The sequence below is a fragment of the Fringilla coelebs genome (genome assembly GCF_963513975.1).
Source record: "Fringilla coelebs genome assembly, chromosome: 1".
NCBI classification, from domain to species: domain Eukaryota; kingdom Metazoa; phylum Chordata; class Aves; order Passeriformes; family Fringillidae; genus Fringilla; species Fringilla coelebs.
In genome coordinates, this window is record NC_140028.1 from 72956682 (window position 1) to 72968895 (window position 12214).

A 12214-nucleotide genomic window follows, 5' to 3' on the forward strand; every position below is an offset into this window, starting at 1 on the left:
CCTAAATAACTCCCTGGAGTTCCCGTGGCTAGGAAACAAGTGGATGTTTCACGCAGTCATTTCCAAGAGAAAGATGTTTTCAAGCCACAAGGAAGCGGCACTGGGCAGCACTGAGTCCTGGGGTGAGGGCAATCCACTGGGGAAGGAGCTTGGCTCTGTGGCAGCAGGGACAATGCTGCAGGGAAGTCGTTCTCTGGGCCACCACGGCCTCTCACGCCAGGCCACCATGGCGCCCAACCCCTGAAGCCCCTCGCAGGCCGCGCCCTCCTTCCCTCGTGCCGTGGGGAGCAGGCCCTAGGACTGCCCTAGGACTTCACGGCCGCCCCCTCACCTTGCCCACCCTCCAGCCGCCAAGGGCAGCCGACGTAGCGCAGCACCCCGCTGACGGGGCCGCGCTTGGCGGGATCCAGAGCCAGCAGGCTCCGCAGCATGCCGGCCGCCTCGGCCGTCAGGCGCTTCCAGTGCCGGGGCACGTCCTTTTCTAGGCCTGTCTCCTGCCACTGCATGAAGTCCTCAAAGAAAGGGTCCTCTGGCAGGCTCTGCTCCCAGGGGAAGTAGCCGGTCAGCAGGCAGAAAAGCAGCACCCCGAAGGCCCAGGCATCCATGCTGGCGTCGATGGGCACCCCCTGGGCATCAGCAGTGTTGCTCAGCTCGGGGGCGGTGTAGGGGATCACCCCGGCCACCAGCTTGAGCTTGGTACCCTTGGGCCTCGTGAGGCCAAAGTCAGTGAGTTTGACGAGCCGGCAGTCGGGATCAAAAAGCAGCACGTTCTCGGGCTTGATGTCGCGGTACACCAGCCCCCGGCTGTGGATGAACTCCAGCGCGCTGACGAGCTGCTTGGCACACTGCTTGGCGGCCGGCTCAGGGATCCCATCCTGGCAGGAGAGAGACGGGCGGGATGGCACATGCAGGGCACCTCAGCAGCCCTGCCAGATGGGCTCTCACCTCAGTGCTCTGCACTAGGAAAGACCTTTGTATTTCTCACCTTGCAAGCCCAAGGCTGCTTCAGTGCTGCAGACCGCAGATAGATCCACAGCCACTGCCTTTATCTCCCTCCCTCTGACCCAGCCAGCCTCCAGAGGGACCAAATGCTGCAGCCCAGTCCCCATGGCTTTGTGGCAACACTCACGCGGGGTTTGATGATAGAGATGAGGTCTTTGTGCAGCGCTGGTTCATAGAGGAAGCCATAGTACTGGCTGGACTCAATGGCAATTCCAAACATGCCGATGATGGCAGGGTGGGTGGCGAGGGACAGTGCTACACAATACTCATACAGGAAGGTGTGCAGCTTGGTACTGGCTTTGGGTAGCAGCTTGAGAGCCATAGGAGTCCCTGGGGATGGGAAGAGTGAGTTTGACTCCTCTGGGCGTCACACCAAGGCAACACAGAGCAGCCACAGATCCAGGCAGTCACAGCCACAGGGAGGTCTCTATTCCAAAGCTGGTGTGGGTATACCCTGTGGACACCAGGTCTGGTAACATGAACTGCTGCTGGTGTGAGTTTTGAGCCGTGGGCAGAGTAGGGACATTCAGGATAAATGGACCCATCAGTCTGAGCTGGGACTACTGGGGAAGAGCAGTGTCAGGGCACTGATATGGCCAACCCAGGATGTTTGTTCACACCCTCTGTCCATGGGCCTTAGGGCACCACTTCAGATCAGGCTTGGGGCTTCTCGACTGAGCCCTGTGGTGGGACTGCTGTTTCCATCTATAACACATGCATGTTGGTGCATATCTGTGAACTTTCTTGATCCTGGCTTGTGGATTAATTTCCCAGCTTGACCTCGGACCTGTTTTATCACTATAATCTTGCCGGATGTTCTGGGCTGCCCCCGGTATCACCTGGTCCCTGGCTGGATGTCATGGGATGGTCCCTAGGTGGGGAGGTCCCCATCCTGCCGGTCTCCCTGGGGATCCTCCGTGCCATGCCTGGTGTCTGTCCCCGGCATGCCTCCAGCCCACCCCATGCCCCACGCCCTGGTGCGTGGCACAGCAGCTCCCAGGGCACAGTCAGTTCCTTACCTCTCTGCCTGTGGGTCACTAGCATCACGTGGCCATACTTGCCCCTGCCCAGCTCCCGAACAACCTCATAGTGCTCAGCCACCTCGGCGCGCACCAGGCTCTGAGCGGTGATCTCCAGGAGCTCCTCCAGCTTGGTTGGCGCCGCTCTCTCTGGCACTGCTGCAGGCACAGCTGAGCTCTCGGCCATCGCTGAGTGCTGCAGGAACACCACAGCCAGAGTCAGGAACATCACAGCACGCACAGAGAAAGTCAGATCAAACATGCAACACAAACCAGGCCATGGCAGGGCATATTTCTGCCACTTGGAGCCTGAGCACTCTTGCTGCTGTGCTAGAATTGAATTTGCGGTTTTATACAGCACATCTCTGGGCAAAGCTCCTCATCATAGAAAAGGTCTCTGTATTGAAGGGAACCTCCTCCAGCCCCCTGATCCTTTTGCCTAATATTAGACAACAAGAAAAACATTACCAGAGTCCCAGATTTTCAAGTGAGACCCAGTCATCCCCTTTCTCTCTTAGCCTACTGCAGCAAGACCTCATCTCTACTCAGTATTCGACCTCTACTGCTTACTGGAGAAAGTCCTTAAGGCAGTAGATGAGACAGACCTGTCCCTTAGGCACAGGCATGTGACAAAAGGCAGAGTGCCCTGAGGAAGCCAAAGGGAGCTCAGTACCTCACATGCCTGATGACATTTCTGACCAAAAGTCATGCCTCTGTGCAGCCAAGTAACTTATACAGGAAGTAACCTAGGACATCAATGGCATTTTGAGCACTAGCCAGCTGCTTCAGACCCATTTCAGAGAAGTGTTTTTTCACTTTTCCCAGGCAGCTACAAGGCAGCGTTTTAAGGCCTCTCTGGCAGCACTCTCTCCCTGTCTACCTCCCTGTGCTCTGAACAAGGCACTTTGGGCCTGGGAGTTACTCCTGGCCTTGGAGCAAAGTCACAGAACCAGAGTCACAGGATTGCAAATGCCAGAAGGTACTTCTGGAGACCTCTTACTGCAACCTCCTGCTCAGAGGAGGGTTAGCTCGACCAGGTTGTCTGGTGCCCAGCCCAGTTTTAAATATCTACAAGGATGAGGACTCCACAGCTGCAGTGGGTAACCTGTTTCAGTGTTCAATCACCGTTGTGGTAAAAAAGATTTTAACTTATGCTTAAATAGAAATTTTGTTTCAGGCCCACTGCCTCTAGTTCTGTCACTCAGTATCATCTGACGTTGTGATACACCTGGTTGTGTGTTTTTGCAGGTATTTATATGCATCAATCAGATGATCTTCTCAAGCCTCCTGTTCTTGAGGCTGATGAAGTCCCAGCTCTGTTAGCCTCTCCTCCTATGAGAGATACTCCCTATCTTAACTGTCCTCACAGTCTGGATTTGTTCCATCGTGTCCACATCTCTCTTCTGCAAAGGAACCTCACTGCTGCTAAATCCAGTCATTCTTCAAAATAAAGAAAAATGGAAAAAAATTTATTTAAACCTGGGAAATCTACAACAAGGCTGGATTTCTACAGGAGCCTGGGACTATTTGTAGGAAAGTTCCTCTTCTCTTCCCTTCCCTCCCTCCTAGACTGCTTTTCTAAATCTTATCCAATTCAGCAGTGCCAAGCAATTTGCCCTAATATTTTTGCAAGAGTATAGCAATAAAGTGAATGAGCCAGCTCGGAAGAACAGATCATCCAGAGGATATGGGTAGAGTTTCTCGAGGGCTTGTGACCTTTGGGTCTGATCAGGGCTCCCTATGAAGGAAGCCCCAGCTGCAGTCACTCCAGAACAGTTTGCAGACTTCGGCCCTTGCTGCCCTTAGAGTCATTAACTACAAGAGAAAGTCCATACTTGAGAAAATAGCTGACGATGTCAGGTCTTTCTTTGAGATGCCACTGCCATTAGCTAGGAAGGTAAGTGAGGATCAAATTTGGGTCCCTGCTGAGTAGAGTGTGCCTGGGTGCTCTGCACCTACTTGTGGTACTTTCTAAAGCGTCATTTTCCCTTTGCAGATTGACAAGCACTGAAGAGGAGGTCACCAGGGCCCTGGCCAGGATGCATTCACCATTTGGCTGCGCTGTACTGAAGGCAGCAGGCAGAGTCCTATTCAAACCTGTTCTTGCCTCCACTGTCCTTTCCATGCTTCATCCCTGATAGAGCTCTTGTTTCCAGACTTCTGACTGTGAGAAACTGTAATTCCTCAAAAGAATGTCTAATTACAGCACCAAAAAGCTCACATCCTTTACACCATCGCGAGATATTTCTGAACCATCTGAGAAGGTGAGGGGGATTTAGCCTATGGAGATACAATGTCTTAGTCCAGGTAATGATATTCTGGTTCTTCAACCAAAATGATTAATATATTTAGTGCAGAAAAATGTCATAGCCAAAGACAGTGTGACCTTTGTGTCACAGAGACAGTGCTATGATAACAGAATCACAGAGGTGTTTAGGTTGGAAGGGACCTCTTGGGATCATCCAATCCAAGTCACCTGCTCAAGTTGCAGCAACTGAAGCAGGTTGTCTAGGAAGGTACTCAGACAGGTCTTCAGTATCTCCATAGATGGAGACTCCCATCAATGACCACTCCTTAGAAGAGTCTGGCTCCCTTTTCTTCATTAGCCCTCATCAGATATTTAAATACACCAATAAGATCTCCTCTGAGCCTTCTCTTTTTCAAGCTGAAGTGTTTCAGCTGTTTCAACCTCTTCTCATATCAAGGATACTCTATTAAAAATGGCCTTGAGCATATGACATGTGGGGTCCACTTTCTTGTCTGACCTTCTACAGGGCCTTAACACAAATCAAATAACAAATAGCACCTGGGGCATCTCTTTCAAAAAGTCATTCAGGCTTGATCCAAAGACAATTGGTCAATTATAAATGCCAGTGTGAACATTCTTGCTGTTAGGTATTCGTATGACAACCTAATCTGAATTTACCTAACCTGCTGCTGAAGTTTCTCAGATAGAGAAAAGAGGTTACTAATACCTGTTAAATTTCTCCAGACTCTTGCAGGGTTTATATGCACTGTGGTCAGAGGTATGACCACAGGCTATAAGAACATATTTTCAGTTAATTAGGTTGTGTAAAATTATCAGAATGAAGCTCAGGCTATGCATTTAACTGAAGCTTTACTTAGGCTTCACGAAGCATCTGTCACGCTGTGCTTCTGTAATGCTTGCTGTTAGTTGAAAAACAGATGTGATGCTGCCACAAAACGTGGTCACATTCTGAACTGAGAATAGGCATCTCTATGTTCTCTGATCAAGACAGCTCTCAGTTTTCTTATTGGTTCAATGTCTTCCAATAACTTTCTGTCTACTTGTCAGACCAAGCTCCCAGATTGTCCAGCCCACTTGTTCAGCTCTCAGATCTGTTTCATAGTTCTTTTCTAAACCCTCATCACTTTTCTCCTCCCATCCCCCACATTAAAACCCCGACTGTCTTGGGGGGAATGCCTCCTGTCACACATTCAGCTAGAATTCCCCCCTGCCTCATGCTGTGGCCTCAAGATCTCTTTTTGCAGGAATGACACACAGGCTGCACTACCTTATACATCCATTATGAGTCCAGAGTTTTTCCAAATTATTAGGTAATGTTGGGGAAAAAAAAATAACATCCTCTTCATGTCCCTTTATGGGTGCTGCCTACCTGGTTTCTACATTAATATTTTTGCACCATGTTTAGTAAAGCACAATTTGCTCAAATGGAGTTAGTGCACCAAGTAATTCAGATCACTTCACACAGTTGTTATCACACTTCTGCTTAGGGGCTGTGTAAGGAGCCCACCTGCAGGCACCTCCCACCAACCTCTAAATTGTTGGTTTGAAGCAGTTCTCATCCTGCTATTTGTTCATACAGCAGCTGCCAGAAATGTCTCATTCACTGGTCGTTTCCTGAAAGTTATCTGTATAAATTCACCCTGGCATTGGTCTAAACCAAGAAGCCACACATTTTTAATTAGTTATTTAAAAGCCCAGTATATAGTGGAAAATACCATATTTTATTGTTGTTCTCACCCTACACAACTAATTTTTTTCAATCCTAACTCTGTTATAATACTTCTACCTTTGTCAATGATCTAGAAGAAAACACTGAAATCATCCAGAAAATACTTGCAAATTACACAAAAAAGAGTTTGAGAAGACAATGTGTTGCTTGGTAAAACTAGTGCGTACACATACACGCATACAAAAGCATTCCAAATGACCAAAGAAGCCAGGATTTTAGTCTGTCATGGGATGGGTGACAGGGGAAAAAAAAAGAAAAAAAAAAAAAGGAAAAAAAAGTCATGTTAATCAGACACATCTAGGTTCTTCATGCTGCTTAATGGGCACTATGTAAATCCAGAAATGTAGATGTGGAATAGCCTCACTACCTTTGCAGGCCTTAAGACATTGGATGATAAAGAATTGCAGTAGAAATAATCTACAGTGATATAGATACACATCTTAATGTTACAGATACAAGTCTAAGAGCATAACAGATCAAGGGTTACTGATGTTACAGATTCCACTTTTGCATTCACTCTCCTAAAGGGAATGCTTGAAAAGATTCAGGTGCAGGAAACATCAGCAGTGAGAGGCAAACTAACATTTTCCAGATGCTAAATTAAGAAAGTAAGCTTCATTGTAAACAAAACAAAACAAACAAGAAAAAAAAAGTAGAGACAGCTGTTCAGCTTCACGTAGGCTGAGATGATTGTAACAAAAGAAGAGATCTGTTCTGAGGCAATGTGCCTCTTACAGTGAACTCCAGTTTCTGCAGAGGTTCCTACATACAGATGCAATGAGACAGCCTGAAATTTAATCTCCAAAAATCAGCTGAGTTAGGGAAGCTGTATTTCTGAAGAGCTGGCCACCTGTTAACAGCTTCTACACCACAATTGAGAATATCACACACCAGTGGAATTTGTATTTTTTAAAATAAAATTATTTTTCTGTTTGCTCTGCTTTGTATTCTGTTTTAGCAATCTTTTTTATGATGCTTCTTGAAATGTTAAAAATATATTGATATGAAGAAAGCCTGGGTAAATTTCCTGAACTCTTCTGGAAGCTGATAGATCCACAGAACCAGTTACTGGATGTTTTTTTCCTTTTTAATGATATTAGTGAGCCCACAGTTCAGCAAGCTACCTCTGGTGTCCCCAGTCTGACAGAAAAAGGAGAAGAGAAAGTCATGACAATGGCAAGAGGGCTGAAAATTACAGGGGAAACTTTCAGGGGTGCTGTCTTTATAACTTATCAAACAGATAGTGAAGAAGTTACTCTATCATCTGTATACACTTTTCTGAGTACTGGAATTTCACTAGAAAGGGCTCTCCCAGTAAGGTAAAAGCATTATTATAAAACCAATAGATGAAGCTGAAGTGAGGCCATTTCAGACCTCCGCAGCGGTGCACATTCTGTGAAGAGGGATACTTGCCCCTAAACATCTCACCAAACATTATGGAAGAATATCCTTCCATCTTTGTAACTTTTGGTTCAAGAATGGATTTTTTTTTTCCCCCTAAAGGATCCACTCTGGTGAAAACCATGTTTAATACAACAAGGGATAAGAACACATTACCGATTTGCTTGTGGCCTTATCGCTGGTAGATTTATGAGCTTCTTTCTAAAACTGGTCAGCAGGCTACTGCTTAATCTCGCTGCAGAGAACGGCATGACTGTGCCGGTAGCAGAGCTGCGTGCTGCTGTTCTGGGCAGAGACACCCAGCAGTCTCCCCGGAGAGCCCCGCAAGCCTCTCCGCAGCACGCAGCGCACCACAGGCTCCGCACAGCAGCCTCCTCGGACAGAAACCGGCAGCAATCTCACTGGGACCAAGCCACATCACACCTTTCTCCCAACCAACCCGCCAGCACCATCCCACCGGACACAAGTGGACACAAAGCGACCTTCCAGGGCAAAGCCACCAAGGAGCTCTCCATCAGCCCTCTGGGGGAAGAGGGTGCGCTCCGCATTGTGCCGGCACACCACGCTCGAGTCTCCAAAACCTGTTTGAGAGGGGTGGGTGCCCCTTTTACATGCCCGTCCAGTATCTTTCATCCTGCCACTGCTGTAGCTTCCCTTCCCACTCTGCCTTCCGCCTGTACTAAGCCTCTCACCTTCTCCAGCAGCGCAGGACAGCCAGCCAGCCGCGACTGCCTCGCTCCCCTCGCCGCAGCCGCCGGGCTCAGCCTGCGCCAGCAGCCGGAGGGGGCTGCCAGGAGCTACGGGGCTAAGCGTGACGCTCCGCCCCGTCCCCATGGCTCTGGGCCTGGGGGCACACTGCCTCCCTGCTGAAGGTGACCTCCGGGAGGGAGGAAAAGAGGGGCAAAGGGAGAAGGAAAGGACTATCCCGCTACCCTCTTAATGGAGGGGGATGTGTTTCAGGAGTCGGGGTGGGATTGTTTCTGCTCTAGCCATAGCATTATAAACCCCCAGGGAGCCACTGGCAGACCCACCTTGTTCAGCCCTTTGCTCCAGCTTGGGCTCCCGTTACAGCTGAAGGAGCAAAGCAGCTCCCTGGGCTGGAACAAGGTCCTTGCTCCAGGGCTGTGCCAAGTCGGAGTGCGTTCCTGATGGCAGGGATCAGAACGACCATGGGCTGCCAGTGCTTCTCCTTGGCTACCAAAGGTGCCTGTGCCTGTGAGCATAAGAGACCAGGCACAAACCATGGCTGGCTCAAAGCCCCTCTTGGGGCCCACTGGGTCAGGGTCCTCACACACACCGGTACTGCAGAGCACGGTGTGAAGCTGAAATTATTAGTGATAACTGTGATGACTTGCGAACATTTTACCTATTCTCAGTACCTGCCCCCAGAGCATACTCCTGTGCCAAGGTCTTCCTTCTTCCACTTGAGCATGGAGATGAAAACAGATCCTGGGTGCATGGACACCATGCAGGCCCTGCATCTTAGCTCTTGAACACTGATTTTTTTTTTTCCTCAAGGAAGTGGATCAGTTTGTGTATCTGTCAGCAGCGGTGACATGGGTGTGTCACAGCACTGGCCCTCCTGTTCCCTAGAGCCAGAACCATGATGGGCACTTGTAGTGATGAGCCTTGGCACTCCCTGGGGTCAGAGAACTGGGAGAAAGGCTGGGAGAGGTGAAAGAGCGCCTAAGAGAAAAGAGCAGCCCCCATAAACATAAATACTCTGGGTCTCCAGCACGGGACTGAACCTTCTCACCTGCTCTCAAAAGGGAGAATAATAATGCCAAGGGCTTGTCACTCAGTGCTCTGCCCTCACAGAGGGGCAACAAGGTGAGAGGCACTGGACTGTTGCCACAGGCCTGTGAAGAGCCAGTCTGCTACCACTCAGAGGTGGTGCAAATCAGAGGGCAAGAGGAGTAGCACAGTCAGGCTCCCAGCTGTCCCTGTGCTTCTGGATAAGAGGTGGAGAGTGAGATTGTTTTGCTGATGACCTAAAGGTCTTGTGCCATTCAAGCCTGTGCCTTCACATACATTCTGAAAGGTGTGATTGGGAACAACCTTCAATGTGCAAAGTCCCTACAGGCAGGAACATCACAGCTAGGGATGATGGGAGTGTACCAAAGAAACCTATCCAATATCCAAGAAGTGGGATAAATGGTGTAGTGTAACCACTGCTCTCCAGGAACAGGGACCCAGTATAATCTAATCTTCTGGTGGAAAGTGTGAGACTGGTGCCTCTACTTGAGAGACAAGTCAGAACTGAAAAATGTCCCCAGGGTCTTGCTATAATTTACAGTAACAACGCAGTGCTGGGAAAGCAGCCCAGGTTCTCTGACTCCCCCAGTCCCTCTCTCCTTCTCTCCAGTCACTATCTTAAGTATGTTTCCAGATATAAGAACAAAATACAGTAGTCTTCGTTAATTTCCAGTTAATTTTTTGAGAGACAGAATCCCTACATTATCCATTCCTAGCGAGATGGGCACCTGCTGAGGGGTTTGGTTTAGGGGAGAGACCTCTTCCACAGCCTTACCTGGAGTGCACTGACAAGCAGCAATTTCACTGAGGGCTTGCTCCTGATCTGCCATTCATCCGCAGGGCTTGTCCTGCATTCCTCATTACCAGGGAATATGTCACGTACTGTGTATCACATGCATGTTTGAGAATCCCTGACCTCCATTCCCTGAGCACTGGGCACAGGACAGCTGTTGGAGGCCCCAGAGCTGCTGCACTACTAATGAAGTCCATGCTAGTGCATTTCAGGACCTCCGTAATTTAACACTGCACCTCTCTCACCCACACTGCACATATTTTGTCCAGCTGGCAAACAAGATGTTGGTCAAAGTCAACACTGAGAGAATATGGAATCATGATGTAAGCAATACTGCCTTAGTGTCTTGGAAAGTTTGGTCCCAGGCTGTGGAGAAGGTAGAGCTAGGAAGGATAGGGAGGGGGTTGTGGGGAAGGTGTTTTTTGAGGTCTTATTTTACTTCTCATGATCCTGCTCTGGTTTTGTTAGCAATAAATTCAATTAATATCTCTCATTTAAGCATGTTTTGCCTGTGACAGTATTGGTGAGTGATCTCTCCTGGTCCTTATTTAAACCCATGAACCCTTCATTATATTCTTCATTATATTTTCTCTTCTCTTCTCTGTCCAGCAGTGGAGGAGGAGTGATAGAGGAGTTTTGGTGGATGTCTGACATCCAGCCAGTGTCAACCCACTGCAGTGACACACACGAGCATTGGGGATGGCCTATGATATGTAACAAATACTGTATGAAAATGCATCCTTTTCCTCCTCTGAATTCAGGTTGGTTTAGCATGATGAATATCCTGTCTCGTGCACATTTGGCTCAGAATAGGCAGTACACAGAAAAATAACAGAGCATGAAAATTTCCAACAGCCAGACATGGCAGCCAGTGTCACAAAGTCATAGCAGTGGCAACTCCATGAGGAACCACTGGACTGAAGCAACTACAGTAAAGGGACATAGTCAAGAAGGGCTCTCCTCTTCATTCTTCTTTCTCTCCCCTTATTGCTCATCCTCAGCGTACAGACAGCAGGCTGTTTCACTCACATCAAAACTGCAGCAGCTCTTCAAGTACAGGCATACACAGCTCTAAAGAATCAGGTCTGATCTCCTAACAGAGTGCTCTGCAGTCAGATGGTGCCAGATGTATGGTTGCAAAAGAATACTGCCCCTCCAAAGAGAAATCCACCATCTTCCAGCAAGTGCTCTAAGAACCACGGAGGGAACTAGCTCTCTCAACACACTTTCAGCAGGACACTCAGTTTCTCAAGTGTTGACTTTAGTGTGAACTGTTTTTCACAATGCCCCTGGCTAATGACTCTGATGATTTCCACAGCAGCTGGGTGAGGAGGTCTGTACTCCTGTTTCAGGGTTACCAAGCCCCACACAGGTCTTTACTTCCCATTCTATATCATCAGAGGCTCCAAAAGCATTTAGGGGGAGGAAGATTTGATGCCATTTGGACCCAACAGACCACTCTTTGAAGGTGTGGAGGCTTATCAGCAGGGGTATGTGTGAGAGAAACTTGCTGAAATATGAATGTCAGGCTCCTTTACTTAAAGGGCCTAAAATGGCACTGCTCTTTTAATATAGTAGTCTATGGCAATGTTCAGTTTGTCTCTGTATTTTCAAACTGACCACAAGCATTTACTCAGAACATCTCTGATAGCAGCTTTTAAGAGCAGTCACAACCCTTCATTTCCAGCGCTAAATTTTGCTCCGCTTTTTCAGATCCAGTTCTGTGCCTGATGCTGGGGAACCACTCTTTGACTTTCCCTATTGCCCTTCTGCTTCTTCTGTTAATAATTCTGTGAGCTGCCAACACTTTCCTACCCCCCAGCCTCAGCAGGCAGGCCAGTCTGCAGGGTACTACAAGGTGTGGGCTGCCTCCCAGGAGAGCTGGGGCCCTGCACTCTCCCTGGCACAGGCAGGGTGCTCAGAGGAGTCCACCAGCTGCACAGACCATTTGTGCTCTGAGGTCATTCAGTGCTACCCCATCACTGAGGAATCTGCTGGCCGCCTTCCTGACAATGCCGTACAATGTCCCACCTCGCTTCCCAGCTAACACAACAGTCATACTGAGCCTGGGCCCTGCTCCCCAAAAGTGCTTCCCAGCTATGTTCCCCATCTCTGTGATAACCCCTCACCCCTGAAACTTCTGGTCACCCACTGAGCACCACACCTGCATCAAAGCATTCTGCTTGGTCCCACTCCAACCTACTCCCCTTCATGTTGCTGTTAGGTGCATTGGGTGCAGAATGATT

General features: G+C 48.7%; 1 protein-coding gene across 1 annotated transcript; it reads right to left on the minus strand.

Annotated features, from left to right (window-relative positions):
* Positions 1 to 305: 305 nt before the first annotated feature.
* On the minus strand, positions 306 to 7935 carry LOC311151716 (serine/threonine-protein kinase SBK2-like; the record flags this gene model as incomplete). Its single annotated transcript, XM_084202336.1, has 4 exons — positions 306 to 875; positions 1130 to 1332; positions 2022 to 2217; positions 7903 to 7935. The coding sequence occupies 4 exons, from the start codon at positions 7933 to 7935 to the stop codon at positions 306 to 308; spliced, it is 1002 nt and encodes a 333-aa protein (XP_084058462.1).
* Positions 7936 to 12214: the final 4279 nt, after the last annotated feature.